General features: G+C 32.9%; 1 protein-coding gene across 3 annotated transcripts in view; it reads right to left on the reverse strand.

Annotated features, from left to right (window-relative positions):
• Positions 1 to 22,806, reverse strand: part of ara (araucan) — a 335,452-nt gene that overhangs the window by 20,395 nt on the left and 292,251 nt on the right. For 2 of the 3 annotated variants that reach the window (XM_072537947.1, XM_072537948.1), the window contains 2 exons: positions 15,360 to 15,673; positions 1,012 to 1,588 (listed from right to left, as the gene is read on the reverse strand). In XM_072537947.1, the coding sequence (XP_072394048.1) occupies positions 1,012 to 1,588; positions 15,360 to 15,673 (891 nt within the window). Of the gene's footprint in view, positions 1 to 1,007; positions 1,589 to 15,359; positions 15,674 to 22,806 lie in introns of all 3 variants that reach the window. The other variant, XR_011951429.1, reaches the window with a different exon arrangement.

Here is a 22,806-nt window from a genome sequence, read left to right on the forward strand (position 1 = left end):
TTTAGTACCATTACTTTTTAGTCCAGCAGGTACTCCGCAGTCCCCACAGTTTACTTGTGTTCTTTTAAATAATAATACTGAATAGATAATAGCATAGGAGAGAGCATGTAGCCTTCTATCTCATATTTTCGCTTTAAATCATCTTACTCCTCTGGTTCTATTAATACTGTTGGATACTTGGTCTTTAACTCTAATCCTTGCATTTTATTGCCAGCACAATTTTTTTAAACCTTTCTTAAACCTTTGTCGTTCACCAGCTTTTTCGAAATCTTACTGCATTGAATATTTTTGTTAGTCTTGACACTTCTGGCATAATACTTAGAGCGAGAATAGGGCTTCTCTGGTACCCATACTATTTAGAAATCTGAACTGATCACTTTCTATTTCTTCTTTACATTTTTTTATTTTGACCGTTTTAAATTTACTTTCTTGCGAAATTTTAACAGCTTGATTTTAGTTTATTAGTCTATATTTACAACATTTCTTCAATTTTAGTTGTTTTGATATTGGTTTAAAAGTAGGTTCCAGCCATTCTTTCGGAATTTGTCGTATGGAAAATCCATCAGCCCTTAGATCGATGTTTTTTATATTAATTTTAGGACAGTTGTTATTAGAAAATGGATAGAAAAACATTATGATTCAAACTGGATAAGTATTGAAGAATTATGCTATTTTAAACACGTTTTATAATGAGACAACTTTTAAAAACATCCAACTGCAGACAAGTTCATAAATAATTAGTTTACTTTCAACAACAATACTAGTAAAATAAACAGGTTCACCTGTTTTCCTGTTTATCGACAAGATATGAATAATGTTTTTTATATTAGTTTTAGCATTTCTGATTATATTTCATATATTGCTGTATCTATGTTAGTTTATAACTAACCTAATAAAATTACCTTGACAACAATTTTAATGTTATCTTTTATGGTATTTGGTATAGCGACCCCATAATAGTTTCACGTCTCTTTATATGAGTAGGTTAAAAACAATATTTAACATACCTACCTTTTATAAAAAGGCTTGAAGGCAGCGTTGTCCGTCGTTGAAGCTGGCATTTGGTTCGACTGAGGAACTTGAGGCCTCTGAGGTGATTGTATTCTGCTAAACCCGCCTAGAAAACCTGATTGAGAATACCCGCTATTTCCTGAAGACCCTATGCACGGACCTTGTCCAGGAATCAGATTGCCCGCAACACTGGGAAGTTTCATACTAGGAGGAGTCTGAGGGGGAGTATCGGTTTGGACGTCTGGAAACCCCTGTTGACAATGACTCGGGAGGAAGCCGCTTCCGCTGTACCTAGAACTAGGAAGGGCGAAACCGTTGCTTCCGAGCCACTGCTGGGATGACGGAGGAGGAGGTGGAGTTTTACAAGCTGCTGTATCCGCCAAAGACCAGATCTTCGGCTTCGAGGGAGGTAATGGAACTCCACAGTCGGAGGTTTTCATTTCCGATTTCATTCCGAAACCGTTGCCTAAGATATGGTGCATGTTAGTGCCAAGGATGTCGTCTTTTCTATCTTCGTCGGTCATGTCGTCGTCATCTAAATCTTTGTTACTCTCCGATTTTATTCTACCATGAATGTCTGTAATCAAAACCAAAATAATAGTAAAATGGTTATAATAAAAATAATACAAATACAAATACTAAAAAGCAATAAATGAGTTAACATAAAACCTTTATACATCTTTATACAAACGTTTTTTAAGGTAAGACTTTTGCCGTCTACTTTTTACGTGTGTATGTTAAGTTTTGTTGGTGAGACTCTCGAAGAGGGTGAATTGAATTGAGTTAATGGAAATCAAAGAGCGTATCCCTGTGAAGTAATTAAGGGTCATGATAGGGTGGGTGATAGCAGTATATTTCGAGAAGGGCGAAACGATCCGGATTAGAGGGCGTTAGGGGGAAACAAACTTTCACTTATGGCAAATTGACTTGGGAGTTCATTATCAGCTAACTCAATAAACTAAACGTTGGAAATAAACGTCCAAATATTTACCCTTAAAAATATCTTTATTAATGGTTTAATCATTAACTTTTTCCAAAATTACACGAACAGAATATTATTTATTTTAAATCTTTGAAGTTAAAGTAACTAATCAAAATATATTGGTGAACGTAAAGGAAATATGCAGCAATCAATCGTCTACGTAACTTTTATATGAAAAGGAAACTCGAGGAAAAATAAAAAAATATCAGTAAGAAATTTAGTTCAGGTAAAAAGATAAAGAAAACAAAATCCAGAATGATGCTACAATAATAAATAAAAATGAAAATGATAATAATCAAAGAAAGGAAAATCCGATATAACATGATATTTTTTCTGGAAAATGCTTGTGAAAAATAAAGCACGTACTGAAACAATATGGATTACAACGAAAATAGACAGCGACCGCAGGAGTAAAAAAGTAGAGGTCAATATCAAAAAATGAATACAATTATGTAGGATAGATATATAGCTAAAAATAAAACAATGTTCGAATAAATCCATTCGAACATCAAAAACTATTGAAAAATATTTTTATTTTCGTAATAGAAGCTTAACTCCACTTCTGACAATAATTTGCTAACATTGTAAACGGTATGGATCTATAAATAACAACAGTGTTAATCGTTTCGTGTGCATATCTAGTATCAAATAGAATCTGTCAAAGATTTGTCTCGCTTCTGGTATAAGAGCAATTAATTATAAGTTTGTAGTACCCTTTTTGTATAAACCAAAAAATTTGCATAAGAAGTTTTTCCCATAGTTTTCTGGGTACCCTTAGATACTCCACATCTTTACCATCAATATCTGCATGATAGTGACTTGGATGGACAACAGTGCACATAGAAATTCCAAGGACTTTATTAACTAGTAATATTGTTTATATTATTTGAACTGTTCTCTTTAATATATTTTTTCGTACCTCTAAATAGCTTTTTCACACCGTCAATTCCGTTAGTGTTATTGCAGATTTATTACAGGTATATATATATATATATATATATATATATATATATATATATATATATATATATATATATATATAGGTTAAATTGTTTAGCTACCAAAGCAGCTAGAGACAGAAGTGGGGTAGAGCAAATAGCATAGTAAACCAACTACAAAAAAGAGAATAAAACCGAAATTCCTAAAACCGCGAGTTTCGATGCAAAAAAAATCAGAGTTGCCGCTTAAAGTGAAAATAGATATGCTTGATGATCGTTTACGTCCTGGAGAGTCGTTTGCATTCAACAATGTCAATGAATCAACTGTACAATCGATAAAAAAATCCAAAGATAAAATAAGGTTGTCTGTATATATCTAATAAAGTGACATTGTCATTATGGATCAAAAACCTTAACCAAAAAGGGGTGCCTCTAAGTGGTCCAATAGTCCGGGAGAAGGCAAAGCGTCCTTACACACATTTTAAAGAACCTGGTGGTAGTGGTGGAATGCACAGAAAGAGCATTTCAAGCATCGGAAGGTTGGCTTAATAAATTTAAGGTACGACAATCATTGCATAGTATAAAAATCGTTGGAGAAGCTGCATTTGCAGACACTGCTGTAGCGGAAAGATACCCAGAAGAATTTGTGAACCTGGTAGCTGGTGAAGAATATATACCTGAGCAAGTATTTAATGCAGAAGAAACTGCGCTGTTTTGGAAGAGAATGCCAAAACATTCATTTCTAAAAGCGAAAAGTCTGCCCTGCTCCTGGATTTAAGGCAGCAAAGGATAGAGTTATACTGTTGCTTCGTTCTAATGAGTCTGGAGATTGTGTTATTAAACAAAAACAAACACCTGCCAGTGTTTTGGTGTACTAATAAGAAAGCGTGTGTTTCAAGAGCTATTTTTTGTGACTGGTTCCGGAATTGTTTTGCTTCTGAAGTTAAAACTTAATCTTAAAAACAGAGAATTCACTGCTTTAAAGCAGTTTTAGTTTTAGATAATGCATCAGGTCATCCTCGCGAACTGGAAACTATGCATCCAAATAGAAAAGTGACATTTTTACCTCCCAATACGACGGCTTTGCTCCAACCTATGGACCAAGGAATAATTCAGGCCTTTAAGCTCTATTACATTAGTCAAACCTTTAAAATGATACTGAATAATACGGAATGTGATCCTGATATGAACGTTAGCAATCCTGGAAGAAATTTGACATAGCAGAATGGATCGTAAACATAAAAGAATCATTGCAAGAACTAAAGCCATACACATTGAAATCATGCTGAAAAAACCTGTGGCCTGTTCTGACTGCGGGAAATGAGGAAGGATCTGTGTAAGTTTAAACTTTGCCGCAACTGCAAATATTGTCGAAATTGCGAGTGGAATAGGACGAGATGGGCCCGAACAGATAGAATCAAGTGACGTTCAGGAGTTACTTGAATTGCAAGATGAAGATTTTACTGAAACCGAGGAGTTAATGTTAAATTCACAACCCATTGAAGAAGAGCTTCATTAGTTCTCTAAAATACAACAGATGACATAGAGTTTATAAGAAATACAGATGTTAATAGTTTATAACTTACAACTCAATATGTAGTATATTATCGATGTTATTATATATGTACTGTAAACTTTACTCATTATTTAAAACTGACTTAACATACAAAAAAACAAAAAACACACAAACTATAATGTTCATATTTAAAAAATTTTAAACGGACATTTGGCTTTATTTAGAGATGGTTCTCCACTGAAGACAAACAAAGCACTGAAAGTCTTTGTCTTGTATATGTATATGATAAATCTATCAAATATAAAAAAAATCAAAAGGTGAACGTGAAATATTTTTCAAAGTGTTTTAGAGATTAGCTAACCAATTAAATTGTAAATAATAATTATCGAGTATTTTTCAAATTACAAGTGAAGCTAAAAAAAAAGTTTTAAAAAATTTGTGAAGGACCTGCTTAGTGCTGGTTAAAGTCGTATCACAAACATCTTAACTATTTGGAAGTATTAAGTCATCTCCCGCCAGGCGCGCTCCTCTAATATACTGATGGTTGAAAATAAAAGTCACAATATATATTCCTAACGGTTGATTTATTAACGGCGACTGTTCGCTTTATTAATCTTCTGTCCTTTGGTCGAATAGGTAATGAAATAAATATTTTTTATCATCAATCAACTTAATAGTCTTAAATAGTCGATGAACAATTGAATATTTTAGTTTTGACGGAATCCAATAAATTTGGTAATTTTTTTTGGAGACACGATAAACAAATATCCCATTTATTATTTCTGTGTTTTTCACGTTCTCTGAGTATTTATTGTCATATTTTTAGACGAACACATATTTCACAAATACGTAGAAAATGAGGTCAAGTATATTCTTTTTCAATAAGAGTTAAAATATTTCGTGATATAAAAGTGAGTAAAATCTTGTTAGGTTAAAATTATAAAATAAGGAAAGGGACACATAGAATACATATTACCAGCGATGAAAATAAAAATAAGAAGTAACTAAATAATAAGTGGGGATAAAGGGGTAGAATGCGAAAACATGAAGTCGATTCCAGTTTACTCCAATTAGCCCCTTCTACTCAAACCCGACGCTCACCTTCACGCTGGTGTCGCCTGTAAACCGAGCGACCCATGGCCCTCCGAAAAGGGGGTTTAGCATTGGGTACCCAACTCTGTAAAAAACCTTTTGTTATGAGAGCTACAAAGAAAGAATCCGGACTGTCTAACCTACGAAGAACTCGCAAACGAAATAAGGATAATGATTTAAAAATTTGCACGTAGAACGTAAGAAGCCTTTATCAAGCTGGAGCCACGGCTCTGGTCGTACAAAAAATAAATAAAGCCAAAGCAGATATCGTTGCTTTACAGGAAATGAGGTGGACTAGCTCAGGCATCCTGGAAAAAAATAACTGCAATATTTACTACATTGGACATCCTACCCGACACGAATTTGGTACCGGATTTATTGTAAGCAGCAGGGTCAAACATAGTGTAATTGATTCCAAAACTATTGATCATAGGATATGTCAAATAAGACTTAAAGGGAAGTTCGCTAATATTAGAATTATTAGCATCCATGCTATAAACGGAAGAAAAAGAGGATGATAAAAAAGACATGTTCTATGAGACACTAGACCGAGAGTACGATGAGTGCCCAAAAATTGACGTCAAAATAATAGCAGGAGACTTTAATACCAAAGTCGAAAGAGAGAATATATTTTCACCCATCATCGAAAAAGAGAGCCAACACGTAGACTCTAATGACAACGGTTAGCAAGAGAAAGTATTTTGTCTGGTAGAGAAACTTCGTATAAAATCACGGCTTGCGACTTTCTGGCTTCCTTAAAAGTAAGATTATACCAAAGGTGGGATAATATATGGAAGGAATATGCCATTGTTAGCCCAAATAGATACACTTCTCTTCAAACAGATATTCCTAAAACTCCTTGGTATAAGTTTTTTAATATACCTAGAAAATATGTTACCACGATCATTAGACTGAGATTTGGACATGCTTGTTACCCCAAACATTTATTTAAACTTAAGGTTTTAGATAATGATCAATGTGAATTTTGTACAGAAAAAGGAAACCTAGATCATATATTTTTCAGTTGCCCCAGAAATACTATAATTTCATCCAGAATAATAAATAATTTACATAAACACAATGTATTAGCCCCTTGGAACCTTCAGTACTTATTATCACTAGACTCGAGAACAGTGTATGATTCCTTAGTTATGTTTTTAAAAGATAGTAACATAACCATGTAAATAATTATGCACTAGTTTGTTTTTAACAACGTAACCTTTGTTTTTAACCCAATTGTTAAATTCCTTTCTTACCGTGGGCTAGTGTTGTATGTCCTTAAATAAAATGCCTTGATAGGTCCCTAGGTGAGAAGAGAGTGATCATGTTTACCTGTTTATTGTTTTGTATATTTATTTTAATATAAACTCAGATAACCATTTCTACCATGTTGAGTCTAGCCGAATGACTAAAAGTCTATGTCAAAAAAAAATGACAACGGTCTCAGAGAATCATAAACTTTGCGGTGTTTAAGAGCATGGTAATAGCTGAGACACGATTTATATATAAGCAAAGTTGGAAATCTCCTGATAATGAAACGATTTACTAAATAGATCATATTTATAATCATCGATGCAAGACACTGCTCTAACTTATTAGATGTTAGGTCTTTTAGAGGAGCAAACATAGATAGTGATCACACCATCCCTTCGATGACTACAAAGCAGCCTATGACAGTGTGAAAATAACTGCATTATATAATGCAATAATAGACTTTGGGATTTCATCTAAGTTAATTAAGTTGACCCAACTAACAATGCAAAACGTAAGCTCATGCGTTAGAATTGAAGGAGAAAACTCTACGTTCTTTGACATTAATAACGGTCTAAGACAGGGGAACGCGCTGGCGTGTCTCCTCTTTAATATTGCTTTGGAAAAGGCAATCAGACAATTAAATATTAGAATGAACGGAACTATTTTTAATAGATCGACGCAAATGCTCGCATTCGCTGACAATATAGTTAGTAGGCAGAAGTATTTAAACAATTTACATATCTTGGATCGCTAGTAAACGCAACAAACACGACAAGCGACGAAATAAAAAGATGCATAGCAATAGCAAACAGAACTGTTCACGGTCTCCAGAAACATTTAAAAAATAAAAATATAAAACGTGCAGTAAAGCTTAATATAATATACAAGACCTTAATTAGATGGGCTGGACACATTGCTAGGATATCAGATCACGAATTCACGAAGAGATTAACATTTTCAAAACCAGAGGGCACAAGAAGCAGAGGACGACTACGAATGAGATGGATTGATGATGGGGAAAAAGACCTGCAGATTCTAAGGGTCAGAAGATGGAGGGAAGTTGCCAGAAATCGACAGGACTGGCGACTTCTTTGTGAGCAGGCCAAGATCCACAACGGAATGTCGAGCTACTTATGATGATGATAGTTCGGTGGACCTAATGGCTTCTACGATATTTTCGTTTAGAGTATTTACATTATTTATACATTCATTTTGTTGTAGGATTTTATTGATATTGTCTTGGTATTCATTTAAATTCGTTGGGACGTTCCATATCGGATTGGCTTTCTTCCTAATCATTTTGGATCTTTTTGTTATTAAGTCTAATTTTAGTTTGGCTCTTACTATTCTATGATCGCTGCCTGTGGTAACGCTATTCAGGACTGTGACATCGTTGAATATATGTTTTTTGTCACTGATTATGTAGTTTATTATCTCGTTTCTGATCTTGCTATCTGGTATAGATTTTGTTGTAATAGAAATTCTAGTAGAGTTTTTCTACGCTCGTTTCTGCCTTTGGATTTAAGTTTACATAGATGTTTCCTGTTCATTCTGCTTCAGTAGTTCTAATCTACAGTCTACAACAATATAGTATAGTGTCTGTAGCATAATGTGTTCGTATATTTTTGGCTTTTTTTTTCAGGGTTTGTGAATCACATGTGAGGTCAGGCATTTATTGAAAACCTTCCGTTTAAGACATATGAGAAGCTCTGATTTCAGTATATCTCGCAAGCTACCAAAGGCGGCCCATGTCAGCCCTATTCTCCGGTAGAATTGATTGTTTGATTATCTCGACTAATACGTATTTGGTGGTCTAGATATTTATACAAAACAGTCTCCTCTATTGGAATATCGTTGAGAAGCAAATTTGTCATTTTAAACTTAGTTTTTGTAAAACAGAAGTATACATTTTTAATCCATGGATATGTAGAATGTAGTTAAAGGTGTAAGTCTAGTTTTTATGTCAAAATTCAATTGTATAAATTATTTTTTATTATAACTTACTCTAAAATACTAACATAGTATATTGTGTTAAACAGTTATCAAAAATGCAATGAACCAGCTTGCAAGTTAAGTGTTTTTTATTTGTCGTAAATGTCGAACTTACTGGAATATTTACGGCTCGTAAAAAGAACACGTGTGAATTGCAACATTTTGCATAAATTACTACTGTAAAAAAATAACTATTAATGTTTTTAATTTTTCGTCGGTTTTATGATTCTATGAGACCGGTGTTTAATTTGATTAAAAACATGTTAGCAGAGTAGATTAATTTAAAATCAATAAAATCTAGCAAAATGCATTATTTGAGAGATCATATATATGTTTAGGGACACTGGTTCTCTCAGCTTAACCCATTATAGGCCCGCGTCGTATTTATAGATCAGTCCTATTTATAGATCTGTAAACTGAATTATAATTTTTGTTGTATTATATTTCCAATATCCTCCTCAATATCCTCCAATATCCTTATCAATAAAAAAATTATAAACATCGATCAAATTTGCTTAGTTTAGATTTACACATTTAATAACATATCGGCCCTTTTTTATAGATTACTGCATTATTTTTGTTATATCATGTTTATTATAAACTATATTCATTAATAAATCTCGGAAATATAAATTGTTAAATCATCAGTAAGTTTTCTTTTACTGATCTATAAATAGGACACTGGCGTTATCAAAATGTGCAGCATTTCAGTATTCAGTTGAATGTGAATCTGTGCACAACTCGTATTTTTTTTTAATTTTACATTTTGTTTATTGCGATTTGCATAAAAAGTTTTGTATTCTATCATATTTAGAAATTATTCTGCAGTAACTAATATAATAAAAATAAAGTAAATGTAATGATTGTGAAATAATATAGACATAACTCATTAAAAGCCACTTATACGTGCTAAGCCTATTTCATTCGGGTACAATTTTTGTATTCTTTGTGGAAGTAACGGATACTGTTATAATTTTGACTTTTATACTGGCAAAACAATCGCCAAAAAATGATCGCGAATATTTGACATTAGGGTCAAGAGATAGAATATGATATAATAACGCGTTTAATAGTGCGAAATAAAATTTCTTTTACAAGGAAACGATAAAAAAGTAGAAACAGTAATGGAAAACAATTACATCTGCTTTGCTGTGAGCGAGACTACAAATATTTATGGAGGGTACGTCGCTAGTTTAATAATAGGCGTACTTCACGAAGAAATCTTGACAGAGGATTATTTAGTGTGCTCCAAAGAACTGGAAGCAACAAATAACAATACAGTTTCAGTAGTCTTAAATGAAGCTTTAAAAAATTTTTATCTTGGGCTGTGCCCACCAATAAGATAGTATTAATGCTTTCTGAAACTGAAACTGCATATCATGAAAATAGCATCAAATCGCTTAGCCTCAAAGTTTTTGGCTAAATCGCGTTGCTGAAACTATACGGCTGCAATTTCCACCCGTTAATGAGTTTATAAAAAATGGGAAAACAATTTTCATTAAAGCTCCTTTAAGTGTGCAACTTTTTAGAGAAATACTGCCTAACACCTCATTACCACCTGAACCACTATTAGCTAGGTGGGGTACATGCTTAGATGCAGCTTTATACTACGTCGAATATATCGAAAATTTTATTGGTCAGATAGTATTAACAAAACTCAAAGATGTATTAACAAAAAACAAAAGGATTTCAAAAGATAAAGATTTTCAATTTTAAATGGAAAAAACGTTGAAGATAACAAAGAACACGCCGAAAGTTTACGATGAAACAGTTGAATGAGCTTTAAGTTATTTGTTCGACTCCTTCATATTGTTTACCTTCATTTTTCCATGAAATCGCGATATTTCAATTAATTAAGCACTAGCTTCATCATCTGTCATAATACATTTTAATAAAACAATATTCAATTGTCAGAATTCAATCTTCGTTTGTCCACTGCTAGACATAAATGTCCCTCATAATTTCCCATCTGTCTCCATCTAGGGCCTCTTGCATCCAATTCCTATGGCAACGTTTTAGATCGCCAGTCCAACATGTTCGTGGAGAATCTCTGCTTTGGTAGGCTTCATCTCTTGGTCTCTATTCCAGTATCCACATTGTCTTGTCCATCTGTTATCTGTCATTCGAGCCACGTGATTTGTCGCAGTTCCACTTCATGTTGCTATTCTCTCTACAGTATCAGCCACTTCTGATCTTCGTCGTAGCTGGCGGTTTGGGATCTTGTCTCGCAGTGAAACGACCAAAATAGCACGCTACATCTCCGTTTGAGTCATCCATACGGATCTTTTGCACTGTTCTCCTTCTCATGGTCAACTTTTCCTCTCCGAAAGTCAACACTAGCAAAATACACTGACTGACGTTTTAAGAAATATTGGTATATTAGACGATTTGAGAGTGTGGTCCAACTTGCCGAAGTCAGTCTTATATGACGGAAAGCTCAACGGTCTGGTTATCTTTCCGATGCGAATCTCGTGACCTAGGAGGTTTTTTTGTCTCTAAACTTACTAAGATGGCTCTTATAAGTGTATTTATTAAACAATTGACTTAATTTGAAGTGCATTTATTGAAGTTCTTACTTCAAAAATATTTGCAGTAGATATAATAGTTTTCTACATGTATTTTTTTTTTACTTTTGTAATACCTAACATTACATAAGTTGTATTTAAACTAAATAAAATCTAGATCAGATTATTTGACGTGCATGTAAACTGATTAACAAAATCGCATTTGCCATTCGACTCCAACATTGATTGTAAATAAAATGTCGGATTTAATTAAATAAGATTGATACCATATAAAACATGCATTTGAAAGACTTTAATTCGTATTTGTACAGAGCATGAAGTTAAATAAAATTACATTGTATACGAGGAATAAGAAACACGGACTTACCAAAGGTAATTTGTTATTTGAAAGAGTAACAAATTGTGTTTGGATTGGAAACATATAAAATTACATCGGTTAAGTTAGTACCTTCAAAAAAGGTAGAAATATTTTTCTTCGCCTCCTTCAGTGACTACTATATGTGATCAGTGTTAATCAATAACCAACAAGTCTTTGTTCAGAAATATCTGAATCAAATAACAAGTATTTTTAGAGGCACTGGAGTAGTACAATGAATGCATTTAATGTAGAAGTTACGACCCGAATTGAAATAGTAAAATCAGCATTAATAAAAAATAATATATTTAAGTAATTGGAATCAATCATCTTTGGAACCTGTACACATAAGGGCGTCAGATGCCGCGTTTGCCTAAAGCCGCATTCCGAGGACCAAGGAACAAATGGTATCGGTCACATGCAAGCGCGCGTTTAAGACCAACGTCGTCAAAGCCTGGGCTCGTAGGCACAAGGCGTTATTTAGGAGAGGCATGTTCAGAGTCAAGTGCGCCTTTTGCCCTTTTGACATCCCCATGTCGTATTGAAAAGTGATCTGTCTACAATGGAAGTTAAAATTTTTTATTTTGATACGAAACTCTTCATTAATGAAGTACAAAAGAGAAGATATATTTGGAACATGGAACTGTAAAAGGACAGAGTTTTAAAAAAATCTGCCTGGCAAGAGCTGGTGGACATATTTGCTGGTGAAAACAGTACACTATGTACGGGCTGTCGTCTAAGCTGGTAAACCACGGCGGTACTATTGGCCCTAAGGACAGGTTCACATAAAAAGTGCTTGACGCTCGTTTTGATAACGCGCATTTGCTACTAGCTACATTTTATTCACGCCGTACAAATGCTAACGTGTGTTTTAATAAACTGAGCTGGTTCTGGAGTGTTAGCACCATGCGTAAACGCGTGCTTAGAGATCATTGATTTTCTGTGTTACCGTTACCATTAAGTTGACAGCACGCTTTAGATTGGATAGATGTATTTAGTGTCCGCTCAAGTCGTCCAGAAATCGCCCGAAATCGCTTCCGGAAACGGAAGCTTTTAATACCAAATTATTTATAGATGGCATTGAAAAACGTCCTCAAATATGGGACATGACAAGTACTGTTTGTTAAGGAGAGCGTCTTGGGACGCTCATTCATGGGAGAACTCATTCCCATGTTCTGCAATGAGAAAAGAATAAATTTTTGTCTTTTGTCGCTGTTGGTATAAAATACAGATAAAACTGTTTCTATATCCATATTCAACAAAATTTAGAACTCAAAATTCAACACTTGACAGGCGCGCACCAAAAATTTAGCGCGCGTTAAGCGCTTGTCATGTGACCCAATGGCACGTCACAAAACATTACGCCCTCTCTACGCTGCTTTAAGAAGAAGAAGGGTGGGAGTTGAAAGGAGCAACTATAAAAAATTAGAAGTTCTGGAAATATGGATGTATTGACCCATACTGAGAATACCTTTGCACGGAGAATACCTAATACAAAGCTATTAAGACGAATGGGTAAAGAGATAAAATTTTTATACAGTCGACTCGCGTTAATTCAAACGCTGCGATAATTCGAACCTGTCTATAATTCAAAATTATCACGAGTTCCCTACAAAATCTCTTTATATTTCGAACTAAATCAATACATTTTTATGTACTTAATAATTCGAACGAAAAAAAAAAAAATTAACCCGCCTTTGTTTTTGTTATGATTAATTTGACTACATATTTGACACAAACTTCTCACGAATTGGTTTGTTTATTTATTAGTTACTGTTACTCTTTCGTTGGTATACAGATTAAAATTTTGTTAGTCATGAGCCCTAGAAAGTATAAATGTTTTACGATTGTTGAAAAGAAGAAGTTAATACAAAAAGTAGAGGAAGGTGATAAGAAAAGTGATGTTGCAAAATAATTTAAAATTCCTCTGAGTACTCTCGCAACCATAATAAAGCACAAAGAGAAAATTAATGCTGCTTAAACTGCTAGAGTACGGAAAAGGACTACTAAAGGTGAATTTCCTCGTCTAGAAGAACTCTGGTCATTTGGCTAAGACAGTGTAGAGGACATAAGCGGAAACTTGTTGAAGGAAAAAAGCAAAAGAGTTCGCGTCTACTCTCAAGCATCAAAAACTTTGCGACAAGGTGAAGGGTGGCTTACAAATTTCAAAAAGAGAAATGAAGTTGTGTTTAAAAAAGTTTGTGGGGAAAGTGGAAGTAATGATGATGCAGTTTGCTTAGATTGGCACGGTAAATTAAACACCTTGATTGAAAACTATGATGCCCGAGACATTTTTAATACTGATAAAACTGACCTATTTTTCAAATGTTTACCGGACAAGACGCTTACTTTTAAAGATGAAAAATGTCATTGGGGGTAAATATAGTAAAGAGAGGTTGACAGATTTACTTACAGTAATTATGGACAGCTCGGAAAAACTTAAAAAATCAAACCGCAATGTTTCAAAGGTGTGAAATCGTTTCCTACGGATTATCGTGCTACCAAAAAAGCTTGGATGACGACAGAACTTTTTAACAATTGGATTTTGTTTTCCAAAAGCGGAAAATTTCACTGTTTTTAGACAATTGCTCTGTCCACAACAGTCCTCCTACATTGTCCAACATGGACCTCTACTTCTTTCCGCCAAATACAACTTTCAAATTGCAACCATTGGACTAAGGGATCATCCATAATTTTAAGACGTTCTATCGTAAAGAAATTGTTAAGCTCGTTTTAGAATCTCTCGACAAGCAGCTAACTGCAAATATCACGGTTCTGACAGCTATTTTACTGACTGACAAGGCAGGAAGAGGTGTAACACCTCTAACAATTCTCAACTGCTTCAAAAAATCCGGTTTCTTATAAGAAGATCAGGAAAATCTTCCAATACTTATGGATGATGAAGAATCAGCAATAGAACCATTAGTTGACATCGGCGGTGTGAGTTTTTCTGACTTTGTTCAAGTGGATGAAGATGTTGCTGTCTCAGGTTCTCTAACCGATGGCTATATCTGCTACAGATACGAATGAAAAAAGTAACGATAAAGATGAGTACGATACATCAGAACCTTTGGTAGATGTGTCAGTTACGGAAGCAAGATCCTCATTCGATATATTACAAACTTTCTGTCTACAAAACGAAAGTGATGAAAAAGCATTTCAGGCACTTTTTCTCTTAAAAAAAAATGATTGAGCAGACTGAGCAGTAGCAACGTGCTTTGAAGCAAACCAGCATAATACAGTTCTTTCGAAAGACTGATTAATTCACATTATGAATACATACATGTATGTACATGAATGTACCTCTAAACTTTTATCATTGTTATAGAATAGCAGTTAATAAATAATAATTGATCAACACTTAATAATTCGAAGTTTTATTTACTTTCTCTCACAAATTTCAAATCATTTGATATTTCAAACACTTAATAATTCGTAATATTTTAAGAGTCTCTCGAGTTTCGAATTAACGAAAGTCGACTGTATATAATAAAAAATACAACTATAACAATAAAATTGTTATATATAATAAAAAATACGACATAGGAGAGGTTAGGTAGAAAGCAAAAAAAATTCTACGGGAACGGTTCCAAATAAAAACTACAAACATAATACTAATTCGTTATATCGCTAATTCCTACTAAAGATCTTTAATTTATCTCTTATCGTGTATCAAAATAAGAAAACATCTTACCAGTATCATCTCTCTTGTCATCGTCATCTTTATCTTTATCATCGCTGTCGGATACTAAAGCGTCATCATCGTCATCCGTTTTGTTCTTAGGTTCCCACGTCATTTTGTTCTCCTTCTTCAGTCTTCGTCTTGCGTTCGCAAACCACGTCGATACTTGCGTCAAGGTCATTTTGGTGATAATGGCTAACATAATTTTTTCGCCTTTCGTAGGATATGGGTTCTTTTTGTGTTCATTGAGCCAAGCCTTCAACGTCGCCGTTGATTCCCTTGTGGCATTTTTACGTCTAGCTGCTAAATCGTACCCTGCTCCGTATCTGTAAAAAATTCGATAAATATCAAATCAATTTAGTAACTTTATTAACACCTGCCAAATAAAAAGATCGCAAAAGGGAAAAAATTTAACAATGAACACCATTTCATACAATTAATTTTAGTTAAACCAGCATCTATGTTCTATAGACCTGACAAAGGCTTTCGATCGCATTCAAGTCGAATACGTCTTACACCTACTGTATAAAAGAAACATACCAGTCAATATTATACAAACCATCGAAAACATCTACTTCCATAATCGAATACAGGCAAAGATAAATGAAAAACTAATACAGTGTATATAAGTACAAAGCGAAGTCCGACAGGATGACTCGTTAAGCCCACTTCTCTGTAATATAATAATGGATGAAATAATACAAGCAGTACGTAAAAGCCATGGTTACAGAATGGGAAACAAAGAAATTCAAATATGTTATGCAGGCGACGCCGCATTAATCGCCAAGACAGAAGACGCTCCAAAGATTAACACATAACTTCAATACAACAGCCAAGAAATACAATATGATAACATCAGCAGAAAAAACCAAATGTATTACAACATCTAAATACCCACTACGATGTAAAATCGAAATTGATGGGAAAATAATAAAGCAGGAAGCAAGGTTTAGATATCTGGGAATAAATATAACTAGCTACGGAGATGTTGAAGCAGAAGTACGACTACAAAACTTAAAAGCAAGTAAAGCTGCGGGATCTTTTAATGACACAATCTAGAAGAACAAACACCTAAGACAAGACACAAAAAAAAGAATCTATAAAGCAGCAATTAGACCTTTATGAACATACACGGCGGAGACAAGAACTGACATATCTAAAACGTGACGACTACTAGAAACAAGAGATGAAAATACTTCGAGGAATATCAGAAAAGTCTGTTGGATAGGGAGAGAAGCGAAAACATAAGAAGAGTATTCAATATAGAAGACATAAATGGATATTTGACAAAACGGAAACAGGAGTGGAACGAACGCATTAGTAGAATGGCAGATGATAGGTCAGTACGAATAGCACGAAATAAGTCACCAAATGGACGAAGAAGTATTGGCTGGCCAAGTAAATGATGGTGCGATAATTTAAACAATTTAGGAGGCTAATATTGAAGAAGAAACAGCCTTTAAAGCCTACATACCAGAAGGAAGAAGATTTTAGTTGTTAATCATATTTATCACCATAATCCCTGTGTTTTCCATTATTTCGCCAAAATGTCCATATTCTTACGTTAGAGCTTTTCATAAAATCAGATACAACATAGAAATTGAAGCATTACATCTACATATATCTCATTTATCTTCCGACTTTCAATCTAGTGGCCTGGTTAGTAACCTTATACATAATATATATCATATCAATTTGTAAGCTTTTCTACTTATATCGGACCATCTTTTCAGGTACCTAAATGATTTAGCAGACGCTCTTAGCAAATAAATATTCGTAAAATTTGACAAAGGTAGTACCAAGGTGTCTGTTAGACTCGCTTACAAACCGAGCTATTACCTGTTGCGTTGAGTACGTATAGTATTCACTGTAAATTTTAAAAACAATCAGGGGAATTTGTTTCCTAATGGTTATTAAAGAGTTGTCTTTTGACCAAGTAGCTTACGTAGATTCTTCCCGTAAATACAATTATCAGTAGCAATATTAAAAGATGTACCAACACCATCTACTTAAAAAAAATGTGTAACGTCAAGTTTAGTACGGCTATCTGAATGGTCCAGATATTGACTAGTTTGATAGCAAAAAGCACTGAACCGTAATAAGATTCGAGAAGGTCTTTGATGCAGATCACTACACTATTGACGTATAGCTTAATGTTAACAATGATAAAAAAATTGTAGGACCATATAAATTTAACAATTAACACAATGTTGACTTCCTCAATGACATATGTATGTATGTAGTGACGCAAACATGATTCTCTTTGTTGTTGCTTATTGTTTTGATACGAAGTTGCACGAAACGTTTACGGTTTTTTACGAAGTTGTCACGTAATCAAAAGATCGTTTTGTTTATATATACGTCATTAGTCATTACTTAAAATTGTCATATGTCAAAAGCAAATCTTATATACTAAAACGCTAAGCCCTTTTCTTGTCCACCACTTTACTCAAAAACCATATTAGATAATTAAAATATTTTTTCGGAATATTATTAGTATTACGTATGAGATTGTCAAGATATACTTTTGGTACAAAAATTCACTTCCGGTTTTGAGATGACCGGAAGTTAAAATTTACTTTGTTTTAGACCCCACAATGTATATATGGATCGAAAGATCTCGTCGAGACGAATCTAAATATGTACTTCCGGTTGCGATCCGACACCGGAAGTGACCCTTAACGCGCATAAAACGTCAAGATAGAGCAAATCTGACACCGAATTCGTGATCAGCATGCAAAATTAACTGCTAAATGATATCCATGTCGACATTTGATGAACTAAAAATTGCATTCCGGTTTTGAGGTCGACTTCCGGTTTCGTTTTTATTAGTCAAATCAATAGAGAATTCAATGTAGAGTTCAAAAATGTAAGTTCACGAAATTATCATTTATAGTTTTTGAGTTATTGATAAAAATATTTTTACTTCCGGTCATTGTATATATTGTATATTTTTCTCGCAAAATAACAATTTCATTTAAAAAACTCGATGTCGAGTTGGTCCGCTAGTTTTATATTAAATTTTTAAGGGTCATTTGATTAATATTTTAGTAAAATGCCATTTAGGTGTATTGTTTATATTGTCGCGGAAGTTCGAAAATGGAAACATTATCACTTTTCAAGTAAGTCATTTTTGAAATATATATTGTTTTACAAATACTAGGTTATGTGTTGATAGTCAGTAAAGGCGTTTAATTTAATTACTAAATAAATCATTATACAATATACTATATACTAAATATTCAAAACAATTTAAATTAAATTTTTTGGTTTTTTTTATTAAAATCATTTTTTATAGATTTCCTTTTGATAAAGAAAAATAAACTTATTATAAAATAAATGAGCATGCCATTGTTGTAGTAAACGTACCTTTAATCTACAAGTAATATGTCTCTTTGACGCCCGATTATATAGCAAGCATAGCCGACTGCTAGGTCTATATATTATACGTCATTGGACTTTTAGTTTCCTGGATTTAACGGCATCTGTCGTATACGTCAAGTGTCATTTGTTTTGGCATATTATTGACATGATTATATTTAATTACAATTATTTTTGTACACATTATTTTTTTGGTGAACGTTTCGCCTTATTAACAAATTAATATAATTTATTATAATTATTGGATTGAGTGCTATAAAAACATTTATTACTATAAAATATCTCAAAAACTTTTAATAAGGCGATAATATCACCTGATTTGCCGCAAATATCTTAAACTTAAAACATAAAAACAGATAAAATATTGATTGAACTTGTCTATTTACTCGTCTGATAAATAAAAATATCGATTAGCTTAATTTGACTAATACTTAATCTATTTATCCTCTTAATTTTTACGATTTTGTAAATAGTATTTCGGTATTTTTCTTTGAAGACAAGTACGTCCTAAGTAAAGGCTTTTAGAATTTTTATGTGTTACATGAATTGGAGTGCTTTTTAAATTTAATCATCTTTAAAACTCACAATGTTATAATTTCCTAGAGATGTTTTATACATTTTTTTTAGGTGATATTTTTTCTAAATAATGAAAAAGCAATAACGATAAGGGTTTGGTATCGTTTAAGACCTGTGTCACGTTTATTTGAATTTCAAAATAAAAAAAATTGAAACTTTATATAAAGCGTTAATTATCCAATCTTTAATGTTACATATTATTGCCTGTAACGTATCTTAATACGGATCTAATATATTTATTTATTGATAATACACAGTATAATTACTATACTTATAGGTACTGTACTATACTTATTTGCAGTAAATATATTCTTTTGTACATGTATCTTTACCGCAAAAAGGTCGAGTTTTCGTTAAATTACTTTTTAAATGTTTTTTGTTTTCTCATTAATCCCTGCAATTTTTTACCTCGACCCTTCTTCGCACCTGCATTTCAGACTCATTTTTGTATGCACTATTTACACAATATTTAAATCACCAAACTCTAGTCGTCAATTAATTTAGGTCGAGATTTATAAAAAAAAAACAATATAAGATGACCCTTTAATATCTTCCACTAGGAAACTAAGTTCCTGTAGCTGGCTGTATACCATGTATCACAATTTTTTTTTATTTCAAATCCTTTATAAAAGGTATATAATAAAATGCCCAAACGGGCTACATCACAATTACACTACAGAACGTTTTCAGAAAGTTAATTTACATCATCAGTGTAACGAAGTATGTATACTTGCTATGAGCCACTAAAATATATGGGTAAAAACTCGTTAAATATTCTTAATTTATAGTTATGTTACATGATATGTTATTACAAATTAGGATGTTTAAGTTACCGTTGGAATTGGTAACATGGCGACCTATGGCTCTACATAGGTTACATGGTCCTGAGACAAAGTGTCTTCGAGGACCTGTTGATAACAACACAGAGTTCCCATGTTGATTAATATGGCATTTTTATTAATATTTATTAAAAACATTACCCTAATGGTTTTTTATTTATTTTCAACAATAAAAAATTTTTACTAAATCCTGGCTATGCATTCACTTATGTCAACATACATTGATCTTTTCATAATAGCTATGGAAAAATTACATCAAAACAATAATATTTACAAATAAGAAACAATAAGACACGTTTCTAGATCAACATGTAACCGAGACGCCAACAAATTAGGATTTGGTACTTACAAAGTAAGTTTTATAGTTGAAAAAATTAGTACGAATTGTTTTTAATAAATTTAATTTTATTTTAGGCTAAAGAAAAGCCACTTTTAACATTACAGCAAAAGAAAAATAGATTAAGATGGTCAAAACAGCTTAAAGATTGGACTCGGTCGCAATGAGATTTAATACAATGAAGTGATGAGTCCAGATTTGAAGTGTGTGCTGGGGACAGTAGAAGGTGCGTCATTCGCAGGAAAAATGAAGCTTTCCATCCCGACTATCTGAAGAGAAAAGTCAAATTTCCTGAATCTGTCATGATCTGGGACAGCATGTCCACACTAAAAGTGTGGGAAAGTTACATTTCACACCGTTTAATATCAGCGGAAGATTTTCTCTTCCAACAGGACGGCGCAGATTGTCATACCTCAAAAAAGAATTTAAAATGGATTGAAGACCATGGCATACCACTTCAGGAATGGGTTTCTAACAGTCCCGACTTGAGCTTTGAGAAGCTCTGAGAGCTTTGAGAAAACTTCCTGCCAGGTCCGTCAACGAATTGAACGAAAAATTGCAAGAAATAAGAGATTGGTTTACATTAGAATTTTGTTAGAACTTGGTAAAAACTGTGCCTCGAAGAATTGTGGATGTCATTAAAAATAAAGGGGATGTAACTCAGTGGTAAGCTTTCACATTTTTTAAAACTTTAACTTAACTTTAACTTTAAAATTTTAAAACTTCTAAAATTTACGCTGCGCTTTTATTTTTGTTCTCTAAAATTTAATTTCCTTATCAATCTAACGTTGGGACAACGTATAAGGGAAGAGGGTTGTACTCTATTTAAAGAATCAGTCAATAAAATAATTATAGCCAGAATGACCGCTAATATTCGAAACGTATAGACACCAAAGAAGAAGTTTCTGATGACTTTCAACAACTGATTAAGTACAATTCATCACGATGTTAAATGTTCTAAATTTTTCCTTAATTTTACTATTTAATTAGTACATTTACTATAAGAATATATTTGATTTTAGTATCCTTCCACCTGAATTCTCGTTAGTATTGATGCTTATAGAAGAAAAAATAACGCTAAACCCTTCTTAGAACATGTCACTCAAGATCGGACGTTTATTAAAATCAGGCGAATGACAAGCAGCGACACAAAATGTCTCGCCCAAAAAAAGGAACATCGTAAATTAAACATAATCCACATCGGAAAATTATTCCGAAATCTCGTGACAATCGGTATTAACTCCGTGAAAACACTTAAAAAACACCGAAGTAAAGCAAACATAAATAAATATAACCTCATTTTCATAAAAGACGCCGTTTAGTTGCCACAAATTTTTCGTCGAAATTTATGCTCTATGAGTTACCGTGCCGGGTACCACCGGCCAATAATATTAAGGACACGATATTGAACGCATTTTCTAATGTTTATTAAGATGCCTTTAAAAATGTTTGACTGGGTAAGTTGTTGTTTTGCATGTTTTTTGTCGAATTATACTTAAAAATCGAATATTTTGCGCACGCTACTTTAGAAAGTCAACATCAAAACATTTGTTTCAGTATTTAAGGTTTTAGGATTTAATACAAGATTTATGTTAAAAGCCCTTTAAGAAATTCCATAATAACATTCAATTTTTGTCTTACATTTTTTAGTTTAGTCTCAATAAACACCACACTCTAATTTTTTATGTATATTATTTAAAAACATAAATAATTCTGCAGAGCAATTTGCGACACAATTGGTCTCATTTAGCATAATTGGAACCGTTTCTTTGGTTTTTCTCTTTTTATTATCTGCTTCTTTTAAGACTATACTTGAATCGTTCCATTGAAGCTTATATTCATTTTCTCACGCTTGTTTACATATTTGATGTAAATCGATCAAATTCTCTATTTTTAGTATAAGATTAATGTTCACTTTGATTGATTGATTGTAACATTTGATTGTCTTGATGTTTTCACCTAAATAAAAATTATCGCATTCACAAGGTATATTATAAATACAGTTGTTTGTTCTTTCTTGTTCCTTGTTAGGTTTTGTTTTAGATAAAATAGATTTCAATATGTTTGTTATGTTTGGGAAAGTATGTAGTATTTATTTTCCTATTTTACATTTTTTTACTGTCTTTTACTGTACTATATTGTCTTATTTAATGGTCTATTTTAACTAGTAATTTGCTTTAAAAGATATCATTTCCTGTTATTTAGTAAAATCTCATTGTTAAACTGGCTTAAACACATTTAGTCTGTTTTTAAGTTCAAAGATTCGACTTTATTTGTTGGGTCACTTCCTTGCAAACTATAGAAAACGTTGTAAAGTATCATATTA

Source organism: Diabrotica undecimpunctata, chromosome 7, assembly GCF_040954645.1.
Source record: "Diabrotica undecimpunctata isolate CICGRU chromosome 7, icDiaUnde3, whole genome shotgun sequence".
NCBI lineage: Eukaryota > Metazoa > Arthropoda > Insecta > Coleoptera > Chrysomelidae > Diabrotica > Diabrotica undecimpunctata.